The sequence below is a fragment of the Alligator sinensis genome, unplaced genomic scaffold, assembly GCF_000455745.1.
Source record: "Alligator sinensis unplaced genomic scaffold, ASM45574v1 scaffold147_1, whole genome shotgun sequence".
NCBI classification, from domain to species: Eukaryota; Metazoa; Chordata; order Crocodylia; family Alligatoridae; genus Alligator; species Alligator sinensis.
In genome coordinates this window covers 3,710,699-3,737,826 of record NW_005841847.1, presented here as the reverse complement: position 1 = coordinate 3,737,826, position 27,128 = coordinate 3,710,699, and the positions used below count along the sequence as shown (strand labels likewise).

The 27,128-nt window shown below is 41.7% G+C and overlaps 1 protein-coding gene across 1 annotated transcript in view; it reads right to left on the bottom strand.

Annotated features, from left to right (window-relative positions):
- Positions 1-2,166: 2,166 nt before the first annotated feature.
- TMEM117 (transmembrane protein 117) overlaps positions 2,167-27,128 on the bottom strand; it is a 432,755-nt gene continuing 407,793 nt past the window's right edge. The window contains exons 7-8 of the mRNA XM_006015946.3: positions 15,312-15,441; positions 2,167-2,963 (exon numbers count right to left, since the gene is read on the bottom strand). Coding sequence (XP_006016008.1) covers positions 2,323-2,963; positions 15,312-15,441 — 771 coding nt within the window. The 3' untranslated portion in view covers positions 2,167-2,322. The remainder of the gene's footprint in view (positions 2,964-15,311; positions 15,442-27,128) is intronic.

Sequence of the window (27,128 nt, the reverse complement as noted above, 5' to 3'; positions counted from 1 at the left end):
TGGAGATCATTACTATAAAACTACAGTGCCTCTTCAATTGCCTCCTTTAAAGTACAGAGTTGATAGCAGCAGTTGCTCTGTCTCCTGAAACCACTATGAATACAGTTTTCTGCCTGACTATTAATTTGAGTGCTCATGGAAAATCTCAGGATTACTTGATTTTCTCTCTCTCACATGCGGGCTTGCAGTGACCTTAAAAGCATTAACTTGATGTAAGGTCACACAATTATTTTAGCTGTGGATCAGTTGCTGAAGCAAGTGACAGCTGCTTTAGAGTCATGTAATCGTGCAGGCAGCAAGGCTCAAGTAAGTCTTTCAATTTACAGCTTATATATTAATGGACTTGACCACTCCCACACAAAGAAAAATTCACAGCAGGGACTTGGCATTTTGAGGCATTTCTTCCAAGCCACATAGAAGAACATGTGTTTGCAAAATCAATTAGCCACCCAGCCTAGCTGCTTCCCAAATGTTTTTATTTGTCCACAACAAATCTTGATTAAAACTAAAGCAGCAATACAATCACCTTCAAAATAGTAAAGTAAAAAGATGACATGTGTTTGACTTTGAATATGTTTCTTAAATAGATACACTTACAGTTTATAGGCTGCATTAATCAAACACTAATAACAGAATTATTTTTAGCTATAATTTCTGATGGATAACAATCCAACCTGATTAAAAAGGAAGCCTTCTCTTGATAAAAATTACATGTTTCATAGGGAAAATGGTTGCTTTTGATTTTACAGTGATTCTGATGTCTATATTTGTAATGTCAGAACTATTTATGAATCTAAATAGGACAAACCACGGATGAAATGTTAAGAAAGGAAGAAAAATAATGGAAGATAGGTTCCTGCCATGATAAATAACTGTTGAATTATGCTTATTAAAATTGGCTCTCAAGTGACAAATAATAAATGCATAGTTTTATTATGCATGCTAAATTCAGTATTCAGAAAACTTAAAAGCAGATAGATCAAACTACTGAGATAAAAAAATCACGAAGACAAAATACAGCGACATCAGTAAATGACAGGAAAATAATTCAGGCTTAAAAATGACTTATTTTTTTAGTAACTTGGAACAACAATTTAGAGAATTAAAGGCAAGTCAGAGCCTTTCTGGTGTTTTAGATTTGCAGTGTTTTAGTGTGTATAGTTTGAGGTGGTAGCAGAGGAATTCAGACTCCAAGTACCCTTCCGAAATTCAGAAAAAAACAATTGCTTCATGTGTTTGCTTCTGCTTTCCATTATTTATTAATAGAGAATTCTTGAAAGGAAAAAGCAGATACAGGACAATCCACTTGCTAATCTATTTTATGTTGACCCCTCCCCCCACCAGTCCTTTAGTTTTGGACACAGTAAATCTGCCAGAAGGCCTTGCACAGTTTCTAATTTACTGTATCCCAAGCAATAGCTACACAAAAATTGCACAAACACTGGAAACTGCCAGTTCTGTGTTCTTCACTGTAATCATTACATTGGTTCTTTGGTGTTGCATAGGTTTGTCTTGATGATGGGAAATGGGACTGTTGCTTCAACTGTGCATTTTAACCTTTGCTTCTAAAAGGTGAAGAGCAGGATTTTTTAATCAAGGAGCAGTTTATCTTTAATTATGAAAAACATAATTAGCCATTATCACTTAATTGCAATTGCTGATGGAGAAAGTCATATTTTTGTAAGTAGTGACCCATGCTCTGTTATTGCTCTACTGTTACTGCTTTATAAATCTGTATTTGTGGTTGGCAGCCAGCCAGCAAAAATTAAAAGGTAATCAACATGCTTCTCTGCAGTCCAGCTATCAAAGTCACTGACTCCATAGATGAGTAAATAAAGTCATCCTTTTAGTGTGACATCTTATCAGAAACTTTTCTGGTGGAATAACTGCACCTGCCTTATCTGTTGGCAGAACATTAAATAATACTCTCAATAACTGTATCTAAAAAAAAAACCCTTGCAAAATAGGTTAGAAGAACTGTGCTATACCTCTTCTGGGGTTGAGTTAAAAACAGTTGAATATCTCAAGGCACCACCATGGTAGAATTTTATACCTGCAATAATAATCTAATGCACTATTATACAGTATAGTCAACGAATTAATAAATAGCTTGTGCAATTTTAAGAAGCAATCTATAAAGGAATGTTAGATATATAGTAGGCACATGTACTATAATACAAATAGAAAACAAAACTCCTAGAAAAAGCATGTTGAGCACCTTTGTGATGTATTCTAAACACTATGTAAACCTTATCTTACAAAAGGTAAAACTGAACTCTTACAATAATTGGTTATTTATTCTTACTTTCCTGACCATATGTTCTAAGTCATAGGATTATTCTTAGGGACAGAGGATTCTGGTATTGGTTGTAGTGGGCTGTCTTGTTCACTAAACTGTAAGTTCAGGTTTTCAGAAGTTAGGAGGGAAGAATTAAAGACAATTTCACTTAAGTCTGACTTTATGGATACTAAATGTGGTTCTTCAAAACTTGAAGGTTCCTCCACTAAGACTTGTGTATTTTCTCGTGTCATTACTACATCTGACGGTGACTTCCTTTTCATTCTTGTGTATGATTTGTCCAGATTCTCCATGCCTTGATCAGTTTTCTGAAATCGCCCAAAGAACCAGATGAAGAACCCAAACAAAGCAAAGGCCATCAAACATGGAATAAAGGCCAGGCATTTGACATCAAGACTAGCACCTGTGAATCTGCTATGCAAGAACATGTCTCCATCAGCATAGGTCCTGTTAGTCAAAGGATTAGTATTATTTGATCTCCATTCCCAGGATAACTTAGTTCTGTTAAGATCCTTTAAGCTCTCTGAGTCCTTCACTGTATAGATTTTCTGACCAGGACCGATATATTGACCATATTCATGAGGTTTGTAAAATATTTGATTTTTCCACATATTTAGGTCCAGGATTAAAACGAGAAAGATAATTCCATAGTTAAACCATTTACCTGTATTGAAAAAAGAAAATAATGTCATCTGGTATGTTCTTTTTTAGAAGTACCATAATACATACACTGATACACGAAATGCCACTTTAAGAAAAACAATTCTTTTTTTCAATTAATCATAAAACAAAGTTAGAATGAAATTCTCATCAGAAGCAGATTTTTGATTGAATATTTTCAACTGTTTCATAATCATATCTAGGCACATAATAAATCATTTTGTAATGAAAGCACAGCAGTATATCAATTGAATTCACACTGTAGTCTGTAGGTGACCTGTTGATTAGACGATTAGGTGCTGTGGTGCAGATCAATAAACTTAAAGAGCACTCACTTCAGGACTTTAAAAATAGTGGCATGAAAATACTCCTTGAAAAGGCCACATTTGATAGAACTGTTTACATGCTGGTGATGGTTGATGACACTGAGGAGGTGAGCTGCTTTGAGAGAATGACAATTACATTATTTTAATAGCATGGACCACACTTATTTAATATACTTGCAGTAATGCCCTAACATAGGCAGAAGGGAACAATATGAGAGATGGTAGTTCTGAGACATGGCATCCAAAGTACCACAGCACCAATTGTATGTTATTTGTAAAAATGCCATTACAGTATAATCACACCTTACCTTTTCCATTTTATACATCCTAAGATCTTACCTGGACAAAGGAGAATGTTATCAGAAGACATCATGTTCATATATGAATGAATGAAGCCTTTTTAGGGGTTCTAAGTATAATTACTTACTGCATTTTGTGTTTCTATATATAAGAAATGTTGGGCACATCTACATATAGCCCTATGGCGATGTTACTGCATCATGCTTTAGTATTTCCTTTTAACATACAGTTAGTTTTAGCTGCTACTTCGCCATAGTGGCGTGCTAAAATGGGGGAGTGTGCCGCTACACTGAAGTTGTTCCTGGTCACGTGTAGACTCACGTGATCACTACGTCACCGTAGCGTGTCATACGGCAATGTAGCGTTTTGCTATGGAGATGTAGGGTGATGTGTAGACACGCACATTAAGTAGTTTTCATCTTAGTAGTCAACAATATTGGATTGTGCTGGAATTAAATTATAAGCATAAGTTTAGCGTGTATGTGTGTGTGTTATGTTTATGTTTTAACCTTGGTTGCCATTTTGAATGAGAATGAACATGAGTGCTAATTTTCTTGTGGTATTGCCGCTACTCAAGAAGTGACATGACCTGAAAAGACACAGGTTTCAGTTGCAACTGGATAAGCCCCTAGTAAATTCCATTCTGAAGCTAGTGATATTCTGTTGGTTTTTCACCTGCAGAAAATTCTGTTACTTCAGCTCCTTAGTGATCCCCAAGCAAGAATGCATCAGGGTTTGGGGGGGGGTGTAGAGGTACAGTTGCACTCCTGCCCACCTTTGATTCCTGCTCAACCCAAAATTTAAAATCATCTGTACAGCAAGAACAGTGGCATTTCTGTTTATCCAGTGCGAGAGTTGGGGGGAGGGTCAATTGACTTCATGGATCATTACAATCTAATCTTTCTTCACTTCACAGGTGTTAACAATTTTCTCTCCTTTACAGGAGTCTCGATATTCCGTTAATCAAGCTGTCCTTCTGCAATTTTGCTAATCTGTTAACTATTTCTGGTAATGATTCCACAGCCCCACAAACTGCTTTTAGCTCTAGCTCTGAAAACGTTAACTCAGGTGAACATTAACTCAAATGTTGAAAGAACTGTCAATGAAGGGTTGGATGAACTGTCAAGACACTTAAGAAAGTTGACTTTGTTTTATGAAAATGAGTAAGAGATGCACTTTAGTTCTAATGACTAGAAGACTAATGAAACAATACTTTTTGATTATTTTTATCTAGTTTGCTATCATTTTATATGTAAAATATAATAATGCACATTCTAACAAAGATATATATTTTTGCTTTGATCTTAACCTAAATAATACAGTGCTCCATCCCTAGCATATTAGTAAAGCTCTAGTTTCTTTTTAACTGGAGGAATATATATGTTGTGTTATATGCAATGATGCACCACATCATCTGCACTCCTTTTCAAAATCCTAGATCCACCCATGCCCTGAGACATAAATAATATTAATAAAACTGTCAAATAAACAAGGTACCAAGAAAAGCAAATTCTAGAATCAACGCATAACCCTACAAGCAAGGTTATGAGAAAAGGCTTTGAAGGATACCATGTTTTATTGCATCAAAAATGTCTCTATTCCATGGCAATTACATTGGCATTCCTAAATGCTAAAGTTAGCTATTAATATTTTTATTGCATGGTAATTGTCATCTAAGCTCTGCTCTGTTTTTCACTCACAACTTAAAAGATTCCTGCTGGGTTTTGTCTACAATTTTTCCTTTGGTTTTCATGCAACTCTCACAGTTGGAAATAGGTCACTGGTGGTTATCACACCTCCATCCTACTGCTCTCCTCCCCACCCCCAGTCTCCACACACACTGTGGGTGCATATACATGTGTGTATTTACTGTGCAGTAACTGAAATTACTGCACAGTATGGGCACATGTCTACATGTGCATGCCCATAATGAGTAGTAAATATGGCGACTTATGCTGACTTGAGTTTAAATTTGATATCTGCATCATTCAGGTATCAAATATAAGCCTGATTAGTTACTGAGCAGTAACACATGTGCAGATGCCTTACTGTGCAGTAATACTGTGTGTGTGGACTGACTTGGGACTTACTAAAGCATTAATGCACTTTAATGCCTGCATGTGTAGATGCTGGCCTATTCCTGCTTACTGTGCAGTAATACTGTGTGTGTGGACTGACTTGGGACTTACTAAAGCATTAATGCACTTTAATGCCTGCATGTGTAGATGCTGGCCTATTCCTGCTTACTGCGCAGTAACTTACTGCATAGTAAATTTAGGCTGGCGTAAATGCACATGTAGATCCACCCTATGTGACCAAGTCTCTTTCAGGTGTGAGAAGGTCTAATAACACCTCTTCAGCCTGTCTGGGGGCACTTTCCCCCTGGATGCTTCTTCTATTCACACAGAGAAAACCAGTGTTGTTTGACAGTGCTTTTTGTTTCTGTGGAAACGAGAGGGGCAGCTCTGCAAAGAGACACAGTTGACATTAGAAATCATAGGAAAAAGAAAGATTGTCACTTTTAGAAACATTGTACTGCTTCCTATCAGATAGTCCTGACAGACTGGTGAGTACAAAGTTGTGCTGGGAAACAAAAAGAGGCAACTGAAAATAGAAAAAAAATGGAGAATGCAGTGGGGCCTATACTAAGAAGGCCAGATTATAAAGAAAAAGAGGAAAACATGCTAATTTAGTCGGACCTCCTACATACTAGACCCCAAAATTTAGGCATCAAGCCCATAATTTTTAGGTGATGTAGACTACACTTTCTAGAGATTCATCCAATCATGACTAATGGCATCAGACTAGGGGCCTTGGGCAGGATATAGAAGTTGCAGCATGGAGTGTTACAACACTAAACTTGATTAGGTGTCATAGGGCAAAATCCAGTTTGGTAAACTAGGTAGGACCTACATGGGGTTTGTCTGCACCACTGATGATGTTTGCAGTCAGCAGAGCAAAAGGTAGCATACCTTATTTTAAGTGAAATGTGTCCTTTCAGTTGGTATCAAATGAACACCACTGCCTAGCATCATAGTATGCTGGGGACAGAGACTCTCCATTTAAAATGAGGGGAACTTCTTATTTATTCCCATATTTGAATAAATAGGGATATCTTCTTTCTTGCTTTTCTAGCACTGTATCTACTTTTGTGAGCTAAAGAAAATATTTATGAAACTTTCACTTTTAAAAGGTGTACAAAGGTATATGTACACGCAGAGATGTGTTAGACTGTGCTCTAGGAAATTGGGCTGCAATCTCAGTGACTTTCTGTCTGGTCAGGTCAAGTCACTGGAGTGAAAATTTTGAAAAGCAGCCTCTGAGACATTAGGGGCAACTTTAGTTATGCATGTCCAACTCCTAATATTGGGCCTCAAGTGAGCACAAGGACCCTGCTGTCCCCACTGAGGTCAAATGGAATTGCGAATGCTCAACACGTATCCAAGTCAGGCCCCAGGTAATTAAACATCCAAAGAGGGGGAGCACTTTAGAAAATATGGCCCTTAACCTCTTCAGTGTCAATTATCCTATTTGTAAGTAAGAATAAAATTCTCACTTACATTGATATCTTTGAGTGCTTTATATAGACGGATACACACACACATACACACACACACACACTTTTACAGCTCAACTAAGCAGAAACTCCTCTGAGACTTCGTTCAGAACCTGTGTGCCTGGGTAGTTTTGGTTTCACCTCTAACCTTTCTATTTTTGCCTACAGGCTCCCGCAGGCCTCCCTGTGTAGGCAATGTTTATTCTGGATCTAGCCACGCTTCCTTTGGTTTAGTTCCACAAGCCATCCTTGACAACTGCCACTGACACATTTTTTCCTCTGGCTGGAAGGGCAGATTGCCTAGCCCATTCTGAGACTAGCATTCAATAATGAGTTTTAGCAAACGGAGAAGCCAGTCTCCCACCTGGGCCATAAGAGCTCCAGTTTCAATCCTGTCCACACACGGGAGGATCTTGTGATTATAGATGTCCTGCATGGCACAATCAAGTGTTGGTATTATAAGGTATTTGGCTGGCCTCTAAGTTAATTTTTAACAATGAAAGAATCTGGCATTTCAGTATCAAAATTTACTAAGTATTACAAATTTCCTTCGGTACTGTAGAAACTAGGCTAGGCTGTGTGTGTTTTCATAAACAGCAGCCCAGGAAGGAAAGCACACAAACTGCAGCGAACCATCTGTCAAGGGAAATCCAGATGAGTTAAGCAGATGCAGAAATTCAAGCTATTTCTGATGTTCATAGATAAAAGCAAGTATGAAAACAGGGAGAAAATATTTAACATTGACTAAAGACATGCTAGGACTTCCTAGATACAAAGGAATGTAATACTGGCTTTACAGGATAAAGAAGATATTCTTTTGATAGTAAAGGAAAATTACAGTAAGGTATAAAAACTAGAGCCTGAATACATTAGTTCTGCAGTACTGCTAGCTCCAAACATTTAAAAATCATGAGCTGGCATCCAAAAAGGCATTAGATTCGTTTAAAAATAATGAGGTTGGCTAAACAAGGAGATTGCCTCTTGTTTTGTTTGTTTGTAGATTTTTTGTGAGCCTCTGGGGTATGCACAGGTAATGCTTTAATGCTTTGCTCTGCAATCATGAGACCCATTTTTAAAAAAAGAAAGCTGAGATTCTCATATAGACACTGGCTTCCAGGAACTGAGGCTCAAAACAAAGACACTAACTGTCTCATGCTTTGCAATCAAATCACAATAGTTAGCACTACAGATTCTGCGATTGTTCAGTTTTTAAACTGTAACTGGGGGCAGTACATACATAGCATTGGTCAGAACAGAGGTGCCTTAAAATGGTCCTTTGTACATTTCTCTAACCACTTTGTATGGTCGGTCTCCCTGTTAAGGGATTTTCAACAGTTAATTTCAGTTATGCCACATGGCACTGGCTTCAAGGGGACAAAAAAAGCAGCTCAGCATCAATGTGGCTAAGGAGTGTCTCAACCATGTTCCCCACTCTGCTATGTTAGTGGCAATCAACTCTGTGCTATCACAAAACCATCATTACATTGCAGTACTCTAGATTACACTAGTGCAGTGGAAACATGCTGCACCCACATCAAAAGATTGAATGTGGAGTAAACAGATATAATTTATCAAAATTAAAGCGCATCTTAGAATCCTTACGGTGTTTTGTAAGATATAAAATACCACCCATAAGAATGACTGTAGCTAATAAATTAGAGAATGCCTGAATTAATGCCTTCTTCCCCCATGGCTCTGAGAGCACCCTCAAAGTATGAGTGATCAAAATCAGCAGAATCCTGATCAAAATCCAGTTTTTTACAGGGATGTTCAAAGTCTGGGCCCACATCTTAATTCTGTGCCTTTGCCCTTATCCTCATCAAGGCCATCCTGAGCTTAGCACCCCGTTGGGTTAATGTAGTCAAGATGTACTGTAATCTGTAGACAGTTCACAAGGGAGTGATGTGGCTGTGATCACAGCTATCTTTCACTACCCTGCCTAAATAAATAGGTACTCACTTGTGCTTGTGGCAACTGGAAAGAGCTTAAATTCACACCTCTGGAGCTGTAGTGAGACAGCTTAACTGTTCTGCCTTTACTCCCTCTTTTTCTGTGTACTAAACTAAACCTTGCTTTAGTCTGTGGACTGCCACACTTTCTTCATTAGTAATTTCTTGCAATTAGAATTTCTTTTTTTTTTAAAAAGGTCTGTTTGCATGAACTGTTCTTATTCGTTTCTGTATTAAATGCTTTGAACAGGATACTCCTGATGTTTTCATTAGCTCCTTGATTTAAAGCTAGAATTACAAGTATCTTATTTACACATAATCATAAGGGTTTGAAATTGCTCCAAAATGATGCAGTCCCTAAGATAAGAACTGACGGCAAGAACAGATGGTTCAGGCAAAACCCACCCAAAGGGACGTTCTTATGCCATGTGTGTTGTGGCTGATTTTTAGATCTCCTAAAGGGTGGAGTGGCACTGAGATGAAACAGCCGCTCAGTAGCCAGCCTATGTGACATGCACCCAAATGGATTGATTTGTCTAGGAAATCTAATAAGTGAGTCTTATTAATGCTGAGCAGGGAGAAAAAACATTTTTAGTCCCTATTTATGAGTTCACCTCATTAAAGAATGCCTCCGCTCCAAAAAGAAAAATCCTGGGAGGCCTCCAGTTCTCTCTGCAGAGGACTCAGTAATGTGCAGATACAGCTTTCCCTTATTTACTTGGTTTTTAAACAGCAGCACAACCAGCAACAAAAGGATGGCTCTCAATCATTATAGCTGTATTATTTGTAATCACTACTCTAATGTTGCTCACTCTCTCTTGTCCTCCTATGACCCTCATCCAGCAACCTCCTTGACTTCCCTGCATCTTTAAGCCATTCTTCTTTGTTCTTCATTCCCTCTTCTACCATTCAACTCTTTCTACCGTTCTTAATTCCTTTGTCCCTTTCTCTCACAGTAGTCTACCACAGGTCATTTCTGCCACACTGGCTCAGACAACAAATAACCCCAGAGGGCATTAAAAGCGCTCATAGTCTTGTTCCACTGTAAATTCATATTCTCCACCTACCATACTGCTGTTCTTAGAAAGCAGCACTACTGTGTGCAGTTTTGGCTACCATATCTCCAAAAGGATGTAGCAGAAAAAGAGGTACAGAGAAAGACAATTACAATGATCAGGGTGATGAACAATAAAATTAATCAGGGTAATGGAGCAGTTGCCATACCAGGAGAGACTAAAATGGCTAGGACCCCTCATTTTGGAAAGGAGAAGGCTGAGGGGGGATATGATAGAGGTCTATAAAGTAATGAAGGGTATGGACCAAGTAAACAGGGAACCCAGTCCCAGAATACTAGAACTAGGGGGCACTCACTGAAATTAATAGGAGACAGGTTTAACAAGAGGAAGTACTCTTTTTTGGCAATGCGTAGTTCACCTGTAGAATTCATTGGCACAGGAGATGGTAGAGGCAGACAGCGTAGCCAGGTTCAAAACGGGACTAGATAAATTTGTAGCAAAACCCCCAGTTTTTCCTTTTTTTCTTTTGAAATACATTCCCTCCCCTTCCCCTAACCATTTCTGACTTTCTCTCTTCCCTCTCTATCCCTTATAAGTGATTACAAGTAGTACTAGGTAAGCTAAGTGCTTGTATGCTATTATTGTAATAAGCCCCTTTTTATATTGTAAATAGTGTTCTGTTATGTTTGTATTGATTTTTACTGTTTTATATTGTATTATATTGTATTCCTATCATCTGTGCATTGATTTTTATTGCTTTATATTAACATTGTATGATTTAGGCCTGCAATGTGTTTTGGCATGAGTGATGTCAAGTATCCATTTTGTGTGTCAGTTTCCCATCTTGTTCCCATCTTGTCCCCATGCCCTGTTGTGTAAGTATGTTGCAATTATGACTCATGTTTAAATCTGTAACCTCTCCCATGTAAATTGGTTTTCCTTGAATGCCTAAAGCAAAAGAGTGAATGGATGAGTGAAACACAATGATAGCAGGACCCCCTACTAAATCACCCCACCATCCAAACCTATACCTGGACCAATGACCCAGACATTGGAACCACCCTCCGCATTCAAGAAACAAAAGATGAGGCAACCACCATTGTGCCAAGGCTGCACATGCTCAGTGTGAACATCTGGAACCCTCTGGAACAGGACTGACCTTGCCTGGACAGGCCCTCCCCATAGGAGATCATAGGTAGTCTGCCCCATAAAAACAGGTAGTGAAGACTAACTCCTTGGGACGCCATCTTCACCTGAACCAGACCTGCTCCACGTCACACTGCCTATCCACCCAGAGGCCCAGCCAGTGACCCCCTCTGGACAACACCTGCTGGAGAAAGACCCCAACTGGCCATCCAGGACCCCCTCCCAGCCTGGATAGGTAGCTATCACCCCCATCCTCTCTTCAACCAAGGACTTGGACTCTTTCTCTTCCCTACCTGGACTCCAACCCTTCCACTGAGTCTCTTTCTCCTGCTACCATTGTGTGAGTGTGTGTGGGAGTGCTTGTGTGAGTGTGTGTGGGAACCAAGCTGTACAGTACAGTGCTCATTTAATAAAACTGTTATTTGGACCCCTAAGTTGGGTTTTGCTTTACTATGGTTTGGCCCTACTCCAATCTCTGCTCCTCGTCCCTCTAACTTCTGTCTTATTTCTCCCTCTCCTGCTTCCGGCTCACCACCACCTCCAACACCTTTCCCATGCTCCTGTGGCTTCAGCCATCCTGAGCTCCTCTCTGCCTGCAAACCGCTGTTTCTTTGCTATTGCCCCCACTGCCTTTCCACCTGATCTCTGCCACTGCTATTGCCTTGTCTCCTCTGCCTTTTCCCCTGATCTCTGCCACTTGCTCTTTGGTTACCAAGCACCCCAAGCACAGGTACTACAGGCAGCAACACACATACACACACACACTGTCACCCGAGTCAGTGTTTAATCTGTGTCTATATGTGTATGTATGTGTGTATTGTGTATGATTTCAGGTCATTATCATTAAGGTGTGTATGTGCTTGGATTGGTGATATGTGTGCATGTTCAATTGTACACCATGCCCTCCTGTCTAACAGAGCAATATTGAGATCCTGAGCATTGGCCTGACCCCAAATGGCAACAAATTCATAGGTGATAATCTGCTAATAGCTGTTGGACAGAAGGGTTGGGGATCTTTCCTCTGGCATCTCTAAACCAATAATAGTGGATGGTAGGGAAGATAATGAATAGAGGATAGATCTCTAGACAGTTCCAGTTCAATGCTCTCCCTCTAAAGTATCCAGCCCTGCCACTGTCAGACACAGAATACTCAGCTACATGGGCCATTGGTCTGACCCAATATGGCACTTCTTATGTTCTTACTTTTCTACTGTAATTGGATCGTGCGCCTACAGCTAATGTCATATATACATTTGGTACTTTAAACTCTTCATCCTCTTTCCCCCTCTGACCAAAATGTCACTGACTTCAAAGGATTTATGTACTCCCTTCATGTGCAAGTCCCATCTCCTCTCTCTCTTTACTCCCTTCTTTCTTCCTTGCATTAGTCTGGCTCTATATTATCTTCCTTACCCTAGCCATTGGCTGTGAAGTATTCACATGCCCTTAAATTCCCATCCCTCCTCCTGTCCTGGTTAATCATTTGTCTTTGTTACTGGCCTCCATTGTCTTGCTCAAATCCACCCACTTGCCCTTATTCTTTTATGTCTTTTTCCATTCAGTGTTCAGACAAATCATGTGTAACGTAACTTTCCATTTTCCCACCTGCCTCTCCTACATAAGCCCATCTGCCTTTGCCTTCTCTATGAGCAATATGCAGTAGTTGCACTGTTTTCTTTTCATCTACTCACTTTTGAAATGTGCCCCAGTCAGGTTTCCCTCTTCCCGTCTAAAAAGCCTGGCTACATTCTAGATTTACCATTTCATCCTCCTCAAATTCAGAACCACTCATCACTCTCTCCTTGGTCTTTTTATTCCCTTTGTTTCTGAGGCCATGTCACCTCACAGTTTAGCTACTGGCTCTTTGACTTTGTCTTCAACATCTTCCTTCATATGCCTGTTCTCTGCTGAAGTCCCATGTGGCTCTGCCACAGGCCCCTTCACTTATATCTTATTTCTGTAAAATACTACCCTGGTTTATTTTAAGTCCAGGCTAAAAATGAGAGTATTTTTCTTCAACTCTCTCCTTTTATCTTTCGTCATCTTCCCTATCTATCTGACTCAAAATCCCACTGTCAACATAGAAGCACCCCTGTCCTTTTCCTTCAGACTTCCAGGCTATCACCAACATTTACCACTCCTTTCCCTATGACATTTAAACAACAGCAGTGCTGCTCTTCCATCCTGATGGCTCAAATCCTTGTCCGCCCCCTTCTTATTTCTGATCTTGACTATCCACCTACCCTAATCATTTTAGCATTCTCCTCCAATCCATTGGAAATGTAGCAACTTAAATTCCTTCGTGTCAAACTCACTCCTCTATCTGAGTCATTCCATTGGCTTTCTTTGACCTATTATACTAGCTTTTAATTACTCATCCTCATGTCTAAGGCTCTATCAAACTCTACCATGGGCCTCATGTAAATCTCATTTCACTATGTGGCTCCTTCACTATGCCATCATGAATCAACTTGATGTGAATAGTGCAACTGGGGGGAGAGCAAGCGCAGCACCAGCCCCAGGTGCAAACTATAAGGGAGCACCAGAATGTCTCTCCCCTGTGTTGCCCAGCCATAGGAGTTGAGCAGCTGCAGGGAGCGAGTGGGGCAAGCAGCATAGCGTTCTCCACTCCTCCCCATCCCTGGGGTATCTTTGCCACAGCAGGCACAGCCCTGTGCCCAGTAGCATATCTGGATGGGGAAAAGGAGCAAATGGGGCACCAGGGGTGGTTCCCAGGGAGTCTGTGTCATGCGGCTGCTGCTACCTGAGCTGACATTACTACAGGAAGAGCAGTGGTAGCAGTAGTAGCTGCCTAGACTGTGGAGAGAGCCAGGTGAGGTAAGACTTGTCTTCCTCTCACTGGTCTACAGTGGTTGGCATTTTCCCCCACTCCCTAACCCCCGCCCCCACACTGAGTGCTGAAGGAGCTTGCTACATACTCTGTCAAAATACTTTGACTTCTCTATTTCTACCTTGTCTTGTGGTGATCCCTACACATGGAATTCACTTCTAGGGAGATACTCCATTCATTTTAAATTCCTTTCTAATACACACATACATGCATACACATGCTCTAATGGAGGGAGGCATACCTGGCTTCATACCCCACCTTTCATCCTCTCAAACTGTTTAGTCATACATAAGAATCAGGCTCTTTGTTTCTAATTTGTCATATTTTGGAATAACTACACAATGGGCGCATCTACATGTGCAATTACTGTGATGCAATAAACTCTGGCACAGTTTGTGTCAGAGTTTATTGCTCCTGGGAACTATGTTTATAGGTGTGCCTGGGACCATAGTATGTTGAGCCAAGTCAGAGCAGCCCCTGGCAGCAGGGGGCCCTGAGGGTCAGCCTGTCAGCCCAGGGCTGCTCTGATCTGGCTCAATGTGCCGCACAGGAGCTGGCTGGGGCCGAGAGTACTCCAGTGCAGGGCTAGCCAGCAGGTAGCCCCCACATTGAAGCACCCTTCTGCCCCTGCCAGCCCTGTCAGTGTCTACAAATGTGTTGTGGCACACTAAATAATGTCGCAGCAGCACAGGACTTGTGTTTACAAGTACTAACCTACAGTGACATTACTGCAGAGCTAATTAGGCAACGGCAGTATATGCCCTGCATAGATGTGCCCACAATGTGTATTCAGCTGTTTGTTTCTGGTGAGAGGACTGCTGTAAGCATGGTTCTACCCAACCTTTCCTGGATGAGAATGGCTTGCTTCATGAAAGGACATTAACATAAATTATAGTGAAACTATCTGGAGGCAGAACAGATCTGAAAAGGAAATGAGCTGTTAATTCCCCAGGAGAATCATTTTAAATAAAGGTGATCTCTGCTACAGTTATAGGCATCATTGAATGGCACAAGGAATTGCTGAACTACATGAGGAAGTGCAGGCTGCTTGGATTCATTGCTTCATTGATGGGCTATTTTGAATAAAAATCATAATGTAGATAAAGGTGACACTGTCAAAAACAGAATTTCACACACTAAAACTGATTCACATCAGTAGTTAAAGACTTCAATGTATGATTGGGATTGCAATACATCAGGCTACTTACCTGTTATATGTATATGGTATTCTTCCTTGAAAATCTTTTGGAAGTAAGGTACTTTAAACTGCATATGTGCAGAGGGCAAGCCAGGAAGATTTACATCAACATCACCCATAAAATGTGGAAATTCCCAATCCTGTTAAAGGAAGAACAGAAAAATTAACCTCTTACCATATATATTTTGCCCTCCCCAATTGTTTGAATTAATAGTAGGAAGGGGATTCTGAAATGGCTTTTCTTTAACAGCCATCTGCTATTGGATCTCTGTATTTTAACCTTGACTGAGCTACCTGAGCTAGAATATTATTTACATTAGATAATATGTAATTTGATTTTGACTAACTGTGTATAATTATGTACTTAGAGGTTCTCTTCAAAGTGGTAATGATGAACCTATACTACTAGAAGATAGCATAAAATTAATCTAAGCATATAAATGCCTATTCCTTGCATCCTAGAAAGAAAGCAATTAGGTTTGTCATATACTTAATTATAAATACTTAATCAGAAATCCATTTTTCTCACCTGCAGTAAGTTTTAGCTACTGTGATTAACTCAGCAAGTGATTTATAGGTGAAACATTTAGCAAGTAAGGGTAAGATCCTACAAGTGTGGGGTGCTTACAGCCTTTAGGATGTTTAACTAAGTGCTTCCTTCACGTGAAGAAAGATCCTCAAACACTTTTCTGAGGGGATCTAAATGCTGCTTCCTATTTAAACACTTCTTGAAGCTGACAAAAATGATGCCTGCAAAATAGTGGGGGGAGGCTTCTTACTGATTATTATTTGTTTTATAGTAATATATCTAGCCACCTCTCTGGTTCTTCACTATGCAAGGCATGGCATTAGGTGGAATTTTTCTATGTAGTTACTCTGGCCATTTGAAGATGAGTATAACAGTTTAGAACCTGACACTAGCACTGCTGGTAGAATAGGTATAGTTGCTGTCCAAGTGGTTACAGTGAAAGATAGAGGCTGTTGGAGCCCTGCTGAAAAAAATAGCATTGGCCATGTTCCCATGCATGCACCTGGATTTATGTCCCATAAGATGGTACAACAGGGATCTAAACTACTGAAATTAAGGTAAAGGAATCTGAATTTAAGGAGCCCTGTAACTTGTTTATGATTCCTTTGCATGAAAACCATCCTTGGGTATTCATCTCACCAGAATAAACACAGTCAGTTTTATTCACTGTTCCAATACAGGCAACTTTGCAAGAAAACTTGGGAAGTGAAAAAGGAAAAATATTAGAAACAGAAAGCCAAATTTTGAAGAGAAACCAGCTTAAGGGAAACCAGTGATCAGTTTAATCAGTAAGGCTTAGTGATGGACAAAATGGCTGTGTATTTATAAATAAATTATGCATGGTGGAATTTTCTTGCTTAATTATTTCTACCCAACTTTGCCAATTTCTACAAGTGGAATTGGAAGTGTAAATCTAAGTCTATCATTTCATAATGCATAATATAGCCCACATGCCAGGAGGGGGCTGAGGAGTGCTTAAGCACAGTACACAACTCCCTCAGTCTTGGCAGCAAGGCACACTGGAAAAGTTCTTCAGCTAGGTTTAGAGTAGTCTGAAGTATGCTGCAAATTACACCAACTGCCACAGTCTCTAGGGGCTGGTGTCACAATCAGGGATTGCTAGAATCAAAGAAACCGTGACTCTGCTTCATTTCTTTTGCCACATTACATCTGTGGCTGCAGGGAGCATACTCTTGTAAATTGTGACATCATCTCTACAGCACCTCTATTTCCCTTGACTGCTATACCATGTTCAAAGATTACTTGAAAATATGATAGAGAGCACAGAAGCCTTAACACAGAAAAGAATCTGAGCTTGTAAGCTTTAATTATATCCAGCTCCTACATAGGATTTTTCTTCCATAGAGTGCAGTGCTTTAAAAAGGAAGTATGTATCATCATTATCCCATTTTACAGTTGGAAAACTAAGGCACAGAAAAAGGGAGGGGGTTGCTTAGGTTTATGCAGCCAGCCAGTTGCAAGGCTGGGAATATAACCCAGGTCTCTTCAGTCTCCTTCTAGAGTTGTACTGAAATCAATGGGAGTATCATGTCTAAGGCCCTTGGCAGATGTGTAAGTGAAGGTGTGATGGAATCTGAGGCAGGATCCCCACAATTGTGTTTCCTGCCATGGCACATGGCACAGGGAGGCATGACTGTGGGATCCAACATCAGATCCTATTGCACCTTATTGCCAGTACAGGGGGAGCCCAGAATCATGGTCCTGGGTTCCCCCTGCACCAGCAAGCGGCGAGTTCCTGTGGCCAATAACTCCCAGTCATTGGACCACACCTAGCTACAAGTTTAATTAATGGTGATAGGAACCCGTAAAAGTTCTTATACCTTTTTTTTGTGTATTATTCCTTGTCTTATTCCCTGTTTATCACATCATTAATTGCATTAACATGTGGCTGTTACAACTTAAGATGTGATTAACTGGTTAAGGATGTGATTAACTGGTTAATCGCATCCTAAGTGTAACATATGCCAGGGCCTAAATAATTTTAAGGACCTGGTCTTTGCCAATTTCAGTACATCTGTTTAGCGGATGATACAGCTAATGATGAAAATGTAATTGCAATATTGATTTGTATGGATGCATATGTGTGTAAATGAGGGGAAAACCCCCTAGAACAGAGCTTTCCAAACTTTTCATGTTGGTGACACACTTTTTAGACATGCATCATTTCGCGACACAGTAATTCAGTTCCGGGGGAGGGGCCAAGGGAAGCAGACGCGAGTAAGGGAGCTCCGCGGTGCCCTTCCGCAAAATTTTCTGCATTTCGCGTGACACACCTACACACTGCTGCCGACACACTAATGTGTTGCGGCACACAGTTTGGAAAGCTCTGCCCTAGACATAGGCTCCAGTGGTTAATGAGGTGCTAGAGACCATAGTATGTGTAAGTATAAAAAAACACAAAATACATGTGTTGTTTGTGGGCCTGTGTTTTGAATTCACAGTATCTCTTCCCTAATTTCTCTTGGCTAATATTTCATATGGAAAGTTACACATCCATTCATTCAAATGGAAAGAAATATATCACATACACTTGGTATACACCTGAAGTGAAAAAAATGGAATCTTCAAGATTCCAGATACACTAAAATATATATATGTACAGGAGCTATGTGATCATATTTCTGTACTCCTTGTGTGTCCTACCCCATGTCTCTGACTGGTTTTACCTAATACTCATTAAGTGACAACTCAGATTATATTGGAAGATATTTTTGATAGGGACCACATCTTTGAATGTATTTTATAAAGTGCCCTACAGATTTTCTGAACTGTATAAATCAAAATAAAGAAAAAATAAAACATGAGCTTTGTAATAATGGGAGTTAGGATTTTCTTTTTAGTGTAAATTTTCTTTAATCATATGTCTCAGGAAACAAACCCAGGACAGAATTATTGTGTGCTAGCAGTTTGTATTACAAGAGGCAAGTAAGTTGAAAGTTCATTGGAGAATATATCATGCTCATAGTGCTTGTACCTGACCTCTTCCGGCTATAATGGTCTCCAAATTTTCCACATACACATCCTCTATTTTATTACATATGTCTGAACTATACAGTGACCTCAATGAGTCTGATCCACAGTCCTTACTTAAGAAACACTCCCATTGGAACAATGTCTTCCAGACATTGCCTAATTTGTCATTTTCTCTTTGAAGGCATCCTGCTCTTTTTTTTTCTTTTAAGATTATAGATTCTCTGTATTTCATCTAAAGCATTATATATGTCTGAGGTAGCATGGGAACATTTCAGAAAAACTGGTTCGGCATTTATTTATTCCAACCTTTGATTAATAATGATATTCCTAGCTGGCTATCCTTGGGGACTATAAGCAGCTGGTATGAGTTACAGCTGCACCTGGGCTCTGCTACCCCAGGGCCAGTGCAGACATAGCTGGTATATTCTTGGGCTGCAAACATTTTGTAAATCTAAAATGTCTGGGGCGTAAGAGTTGTCAGGGTTTTCTAATCCAACATGCTCATGCAAGATGGCCCAGCACTTATACAGAAGCCTAGAGCCATGGGGCTGGCATAATAGGCTGCTGCTACTTCTAGGAATTTTGTGATACTTCTTTAACTGATTTTCCCCAGCAGAGCCTTTTCAAACCAGCCACAATATATTAATACTACCTATGCACAGCAGAAAATCAGTTTTCACTCTGAAGTCTATCTGCTTTAGCTGTTGGGAGTGGGGGAAGGATCTTTAAAAAAAATTGGAACCTCCAGTTGGACTTTAAAACCTGCTGAGCTCAGTGGGAGTTACTGGGGGCACCAATTTTTTTTTAAAATCAAGTCACTTACTTGCATGCCCAAATATAGATTTGGAGCTTAATTTGGGGATCCTCATCTTGATAATCTTGGTCAGAGACTATATACCCATGTGTATCTGGGGTTTGGGGGCTATGGTCCAGAACACATAGCCATCCATTATATTATTATTGTTCCAGGAGACAGAAGGAAGCAAAGTCCATTATCTTTGTTGGCTAAAGCTAAATTCAGGATACCAGAAACAAAAGCCATAGTAAAAAGGGACATTAGCCCTTCCATATTCTAAGTAACATACTGAGGACAACCCATAGCAGACACCAATACTGTCTTGACCTTAAGACAGGTTTTTCTTATTGATAATTTAAACACAATCCAGTCTATGTAATGGCCAGGCAACAATTTTCACTAGGAGGTCAGGGCATCCAATAGGAATGACTCCTATTACCAATGCAAGGTTTATTAATAGCTCAGACATATTAGTTCCTTACTTTTGAAAACAGATTCCAGATGTGAAACTGTGCTCTCATATTGCTCAAACAGCTTTTAATTTTCAATCTGTGATAACTGTCCCAACATCAAAGGTTAATCTTACGTGACCGTGATTTATGCTGTGTTCTTTAACTTCTCAGTTCATAACAGCATAAAGTTTATTTAATCAATCCTAGCATTTTCTATTGTGGTGCCTGTGCTTTGGGTCTAATTAGCAACTAGCCCTGAATGCTGCAACTAGGTTGTGTATATATTTGCATAATTTTAAAAATAAATGCATACAGCCTTACTAATAGTTCATCTGTGTATCTCTCATGTTGTATGATTAGAGATCATTATTGTTTGAAATGATCAGTGTGTGGGCCGGGAGTGGTCCGAGGTTCTCGGGGGCGTGCGGCGCGGGCTGTGGCCAGCAGCCCTGGCACGCAGGTCGGGGAATGCAGGCCGGTGGACTAGAATTAGGCACGGACGCTTAGCGGTTGATTAAAGATTATTTTACTTACACCGAAGATGGTCACGGTGCAGGCAGGAAAACTTGCTTGAGTTGCAGTTACAGACAGAAAAGAAGAGAGGCGGACAAGAGTTCCTTCCACGCGAAGCTCTAGCCCAATCCGGTTGAAGGCTCTAAACACGTGAGCCTGTCGCGTCAACCGAAGAAAACAACTCGGAGAAAGAGCTCTGGATACACTCACATGAAGTTTGCTAGGCTCCGTGGAACTTGCGCGCAGGGAAGGGGTTCGTCAAGGGATCGTTCGGCGACGGGGAGAGGCCAGAGGTTGATCAGACCCCTGTAGCCTTCTTGAGATACACGCTGGGTCCAATAGGCTCCGCAGCGCTTAGAGATCTTCACAAGACGTGAAGTTCTCCTCCTCCAGATGGTTGTGGAGTCCTCCAACTTGGGTGGAAACCGCTCAAGCCTCTTATACGGCTAGCAAGCCAATCGCTAGCCGCCACGTGGGAATAATTTAGAACTGGCCAATAGTGAGACACAAATTTGCATGCGAATGGCAGGAACTCCTTTGCACCGTGCATTTCTCTTTGCAACTGAGAAATGCACCCTGCAAAGAAAGCTCCGAGTGGTGGGAAATAATTTAGCAGTGCTGAAGCGCACACAAACAAAATCACACCCTTGGGTTGTGACAATCAGCAGCAAAATTCTGCTATTGATCTATTTTGATTTCACCCAGAAGGAAGCCACAGGCAGCCTCTAAGACCATGAGGGGCCTACTAGGCCTTTAATGGACAAAGTTGGCATCTCTTATTTACAGTTTTCAAAAGCTGTCTCATTGAACTTACAAGCTCCAATATGAGAGTACCAGGAAAATAGAATGGATGCTGCAAAAAAGACTGAGCTATCTTCACTTCCCTTGTCTTGCATCTAGTTTCCCAAAGCAAATAAAGAGCAATCATTTCTGTTACAAGGTATTCTGTTGATATAAGATCTTATAATTGTGCTGGGGGAGCACTACTTCAGTACCTCTTTTACTGAGGGCAGTGTTTGAAATGGTAAGAAAGAATCAGGGCCAGAGTTCCTGCTCTGTGGCCCTTCTGTGCCATCATCTGGAAAAATAACAATTCCTACTCTTCTCTGTGGCCCTTCTCTGGACCCTCTCCAGGTTATCCACATCCCTCTTGAAGTGTGGTGCCCAAAACTGCACGCAGTACTCCAACTGCGGTCTGACCAGTGCCCGATAGAGGGGAAGTATCACCTCCTTGGTTCTGTTTGTCATGCATCTGCTGATGCATGATAAAGTGCAGTTAGCTTTGCTGATGACTTCATCACACTGAAGAGTCATGTTCATCTTGGAGTCCACTAGGACTCTCTCTCCTCCATCCTTGGCAAAGTCTTTGAAAAGATTATTAAGGCTCATATATGTGAGAGCCCGGCAGGAAAAATTATGCTGAGAGGAAACCAGCATGGGTTCATAGCAGGTAGATCGTGCCTGACTAATCTAGTCTCTTTTTATGACCAGGTTACAAAACACTTGGATGCAGGAGTAGGGTTAGACATTGTTTACTTAGACTTCAGGAAGGCCTTCGATACGGTATCCCACCCCATACTGATGAACAAATTAAGAGGCTGTGACTTGGATGATTACACAGTCCGGTGGGTGGCAAATTGGCTAGAGGGTCATACACAGAGAGTAGTGGTGGAAGCTTGTAAGTTCATAACCCGCAAATGTAACTTGTCTATCATAAATTTAACCAAAATGATAAAACTAACTTCGCATTAATCGTGGAACTGACTGGGCCCAAAAGGGTCTTGTAGCTGCAAGATTAGCTGACCTAATGGTTTTTGCTCGATGATAAAAACTGGTTCCAACCACCTGGCACACCCAACACATTCCAGGAAAGAATGTCCCAAGAAAGCATATTCAGAGAAACCTAAAAGGGTTGGGCTTAGGCGGAGTAATGTCAATTTCAAACCTAAAGGTGCTGCATTGTAATTTGCTTATTGGATAAACCCGAGTCTAGGTAGTAACCTTTTATGATAATTTTTAACACCTTTCAATCCCATAGGCTGCAGATAAGGCACAGCTATGGGGCAAGATTGCAAGTGGCTCTAAAGCCAACAGATTAGCATAAGACTGAGTATAAAAAGCATGTGTGTCAGGTGACCAGTGGCTGATACCCTTGCAGTGCCCAGTTGGCCTGCGACAGAATTGATCCATCTATCTGTTGTTATTATCTGTTGTTATTATTTACTATTAGCTCTTTAATACTGCATTATCTGCTCACCACATTTATTTTTCTGTTAACTGTTGTGTGTGTGAGCTATAATAAATTTGCCTTTGCTTTATGCCCAACTTTGCCTCCTCGATCCGAAACTGAACTGAACAGCCCAGTGGCTGATACCCTCGCAGCACCCATTTGGCCTGCGATAGAATTGATACACTCACAGTGCCCAGCTGGTCTGTGACAACCGAGCTCCTGATGTACGCCTCTGATATAGTGGTAAGCCACAATCAGGTCCCCTCTCAGCCTTTTATTCTTTAGGCTGAAGAATCTGAGATCCCTCAGCCTCTCCTCCTATGGCTTGATCATACGGGTGGCCCTTCTCTAGACCCTCTCAAGTTTTAGCATGTCCTTATTGAAGTGCAGCGCCCAGAACTGGATGTAATACTCCAGCTGCGGCCGCACCAGTGTTGAGTAAAGCGGGAGAATCACTTCTTTGGATTTACTGGAGATGCATTGAATGATGCATGCCAGAGTTTTATTGGCCCTAGCAGCTACTGTGTCACATTGTCGGCTCATATTCATGCTGGGGTCTATTGTTACCCCCAGATCCCTTTCATTTGTAGTGCTGGTCAGGTTAGCGACGCCCAGCCTGTAGGTGTGCTGGGGGTTCTTCCTTCCCAGATGCAGCACTTTGCATTTCTCTATGTTGAACCTCATCTGGTTCCATTCTGCCCAACATGCCAGCCTGTCTAGGTCTGCTTGTATCTGCAGCCTATCTGCGGGTGTGTCCACACAACCCCATATCTTGGCGTCATCCATGAACTTGGCCAGTGGGCTTTTCACCCCCTCATCCAGGTCATTGATGAAGATATTGAACAGCACTGGGTCAAGTACCAACCCCTGGGGTACACCGCTGCCCACATCTCACCAGGATGACACCAATCCATTAATTTGGACTCTGCATCCTACCCCGTGTAACCTGGGCAGTACTCCAAGAGGTACCCCCTCTCCAACTGAATGGATCAAAGCAGGTGCACCAATGCTGTGGGAGATGTAGGGACTCTCCTCCCCCTATAGAGCAGAGCCAGACCACCAATGTGGACTTAACTATAGTACCTTTTAATGAAAGAACAGTACTGGGAACATAACAGGCATAAATCAGGGGTATAGAGGACACTACAATGCCCCAAGGGGGCAGGATTCAACAAAGGTTAGACACTTACAATCCTTGACAAAAGACAGGGTTAACAAAATATAAAACACAAACAGCAGAGCAAACAATACTGGTTGGTGAAATATAAAAGGCACAAAATACGAAATGTCAAATGACAAGAAAATATAGGGCCTAGGTACCTGGAGGGGGAAAACACAATGGCCCCTTTCCACTGCGAGAGGATTGGTAGCTCACTCACCCCAAATCACCCTAGCTGGGACATGAACTCAAATCTCCCACATAGTAGGCAGAAATACTACAACACAGCCACAATTGCTAGCACTGTTCTAAGCTGCTAGGAGTCTTGACCTTCCCAGAGCCACGGACTCACATCAATCTACCTGGCCTCTTATTGGAGGAGCTGGAAGCAGAGCTGGGAACCTCTCAGGTTGCTGCTCAGATCCTTGCTGGAGTTGGGGAGCCTCTCCTGCTGGCTGCACGCTGCGCTGCTGAGGGTCCAACTGCTGCCTGCAGGTCCCACTCCTTCAGACTCTTCTGGGGCAACTGCTTCCATGTCCCTGGCTCAGCTCTTTGAAGCTCCTTCCTTGTGGTCCCTCACTGGTCTCCCCCTTGAGTCAGCTGCGCTGCCCCTTTTATCCCCCTCCAGGTAACCCAAGGGGCCAATTAGGGAACATGAGGGGTGAGTATCTGGGGCCTGATTGGTGAGGAAAGGGAGTACCATGTCCTCCAATCATCTTTTACCCCTTCAAAACCCCTGGGCCAAATCATTACCAGATTGGTAAGGAAAGGGAATCCCAAATCCTCCAATCATCTTTTAATTTTCAAAACCCCTGGGTTAAGGCACTGCCAGCTAGCCCGTCACACCCGCAACCAGTTTTACACCCACTTGATGATACTGCAGTTGAGGCTGGTATCTTCCAGTTTTCTGATAAGTACCTCATGTGATAGCAGGTCAAAGGCTTTCTGGAAGTTGAGGTATATGATGTTAACCGCTTTTCTCTCATCCAGGTGATGAGTCACCTGATCATAGAAAGAAATGGGGTTGGTCAGACAAGATCTACCCATGACGAAGCCATGCTGGCTGTCATTCAGTATCATGCCTTCTGCAAGTTTGTCACATATAGCCTCTTTGATGAATGTTTATAGGATTTTCCCTAGAATAGAAGTTAAGCGAATTGGCCTATAGTTTCCCGGGTCGTCACACTTCCCCTTCTTGAAGATGGGCACAACACTGGCCCTCTTCCAGTCCTCTGGGATTTCTCCAGAGGCCCATGATTTTTGAAAGATCTTTGCCAGGGGCTCTGTGATTACTTTGGCCACTTCTTGCAGCACTCTTGGGTGGAGTTCATCCGGTCCTGCTGATTTATATACGTCTAATTTCTTTAATTGATCATACACCAGTTCTATGGCAACGGTGGGAATGGTGTCAGTCCTGCCCTGCTCATTCTGTGCCCTATCTGACATGTTGTTCCCCTTGGTCTTGTGAAAGACCGAGGCAAAGTAGTCATTTAGGAATTCCATTTTTTCCTGATTGGTAGTGACCAGCTATCCTGAGGCATTGAGCAGCGGCCCCACACTCCCATTAATTTTCCTTTTACTCCCTATGTTGCTAAAGAAGGACTTCTTGTTGTCCGTGTCTTGTAGCTAGTTTTAGTTTGGTTTCTGCCTTAGCTTGCTTAATCTGGTTTCGACAAGTGTGGGCCATTGTCAAGTAGTGTTCCTTAGAGGCTGTCCCAAGCTTCCATTGTTTGTAAGCCTCTTTCTTTTTCTGTAGGAGTTGCTCCACCCGGCCTCAGCGTGCTGCAGAGGGACTGGCTAGGGCATGAGGGTGCTACAGTGTGGGGATAGCCGGCAGGCAGCCCCACAGTAGCACTCTTGTGCCCCAGCCAGCCACAGTCACCATCTATATGTGCACTGTGGCACAGTAAATAACTCTGCTGTAGGATAGTGTGGCAGGGCACTTGATGTGCCTTCCACTTTAAGAGGCACAGGCAGCCTGTTGAGCCACCAGCAGGTGGGGGTCAGGGCTAATTGCAGCATCAGCTGACCCAGGGGGCTGGCAGGTGACACTAGGCATGATCAAGGGAGTTACCTGATTAAAAGAGGGTTGGGTTTAGACAGGGTATAAGCCCAGATCCTGAGAGCAGGGCTGGCAGTAGCATCTTGGGAGCTAGTAAAGGAACATAGCCCAGCAGGAAGGTTGCCACTCCTGTAGCAAAACCCCCAGTTTTTCTTTTTTTTTAATTGATTTTAAAATGCATTTCCTCCCCTTCCCCAACCATTTCTGACTTTGTCTCTCCCTTTCTATCCCCTATAGATAAGTATAAGTAAGCTAAGATGTAGGATAAGCTTTAACATTTTATTTTATATAGTAAGTTTTATTTTTCTCTTTCCTCTGCAAATAAGTGCCCTGCTATTTTGATATAGATATCCACTGTTTTATAAGTGATAATTATTATGTTTGTATTGATTTTTTTACTGCTTTTATATTGTGTGATTACCGTTTTAGGCCTATATATGTAAATTAGCATAAGTCATGTCAAGTTTCCATCTTGTAATGTCAAGCCTCCATCTTATCCCCATGTCCGGTTGTGTAACCTATGACTCATACTACCCCTTCTATGTAACTTGGTTCCTGAATTAATGGGGATGAATGAGGGTGCTTGAGAGACAATGGCAGCAGGTCTCAAAAATAGCTCCTTCTGAATGACCGAACCATCAACAGCAATAACTGGACCAATGACCCAGCCCTTGGAACCACCCTCAGCATTCAAGACACAAAAGATCAGGCAACACACCATTGTGCCAAGCTGCACATGATCAATAAGAACATCTGGAACCCTCTGGAACAGGACTGACATTGCCTGGACAGGCCCTCCCATAGGAGATCATAGGTAGTCTGCCCCATAAAAAGGGGTAGTGAAGACTGACACTTTGGGACGCCCTCTTCATCTGGACCAGCACCATGCCACACCACCTATCCACCCAGAGGCCCTGCCAGCAACCCCTCTCTGGACAACACCTGCTAGACAAGGACCCCTTTCCAGCTTGGATAGGTAGCTATCACCCCCACCCCTTCTTCAACCAAGGACTTGGACTCTGTTTCTCTTCCCTACCTGGACTCCAGCCCTTCCACTGAGTCTCTTTCTCCTGCTGCCATTGTGAGTGCTTG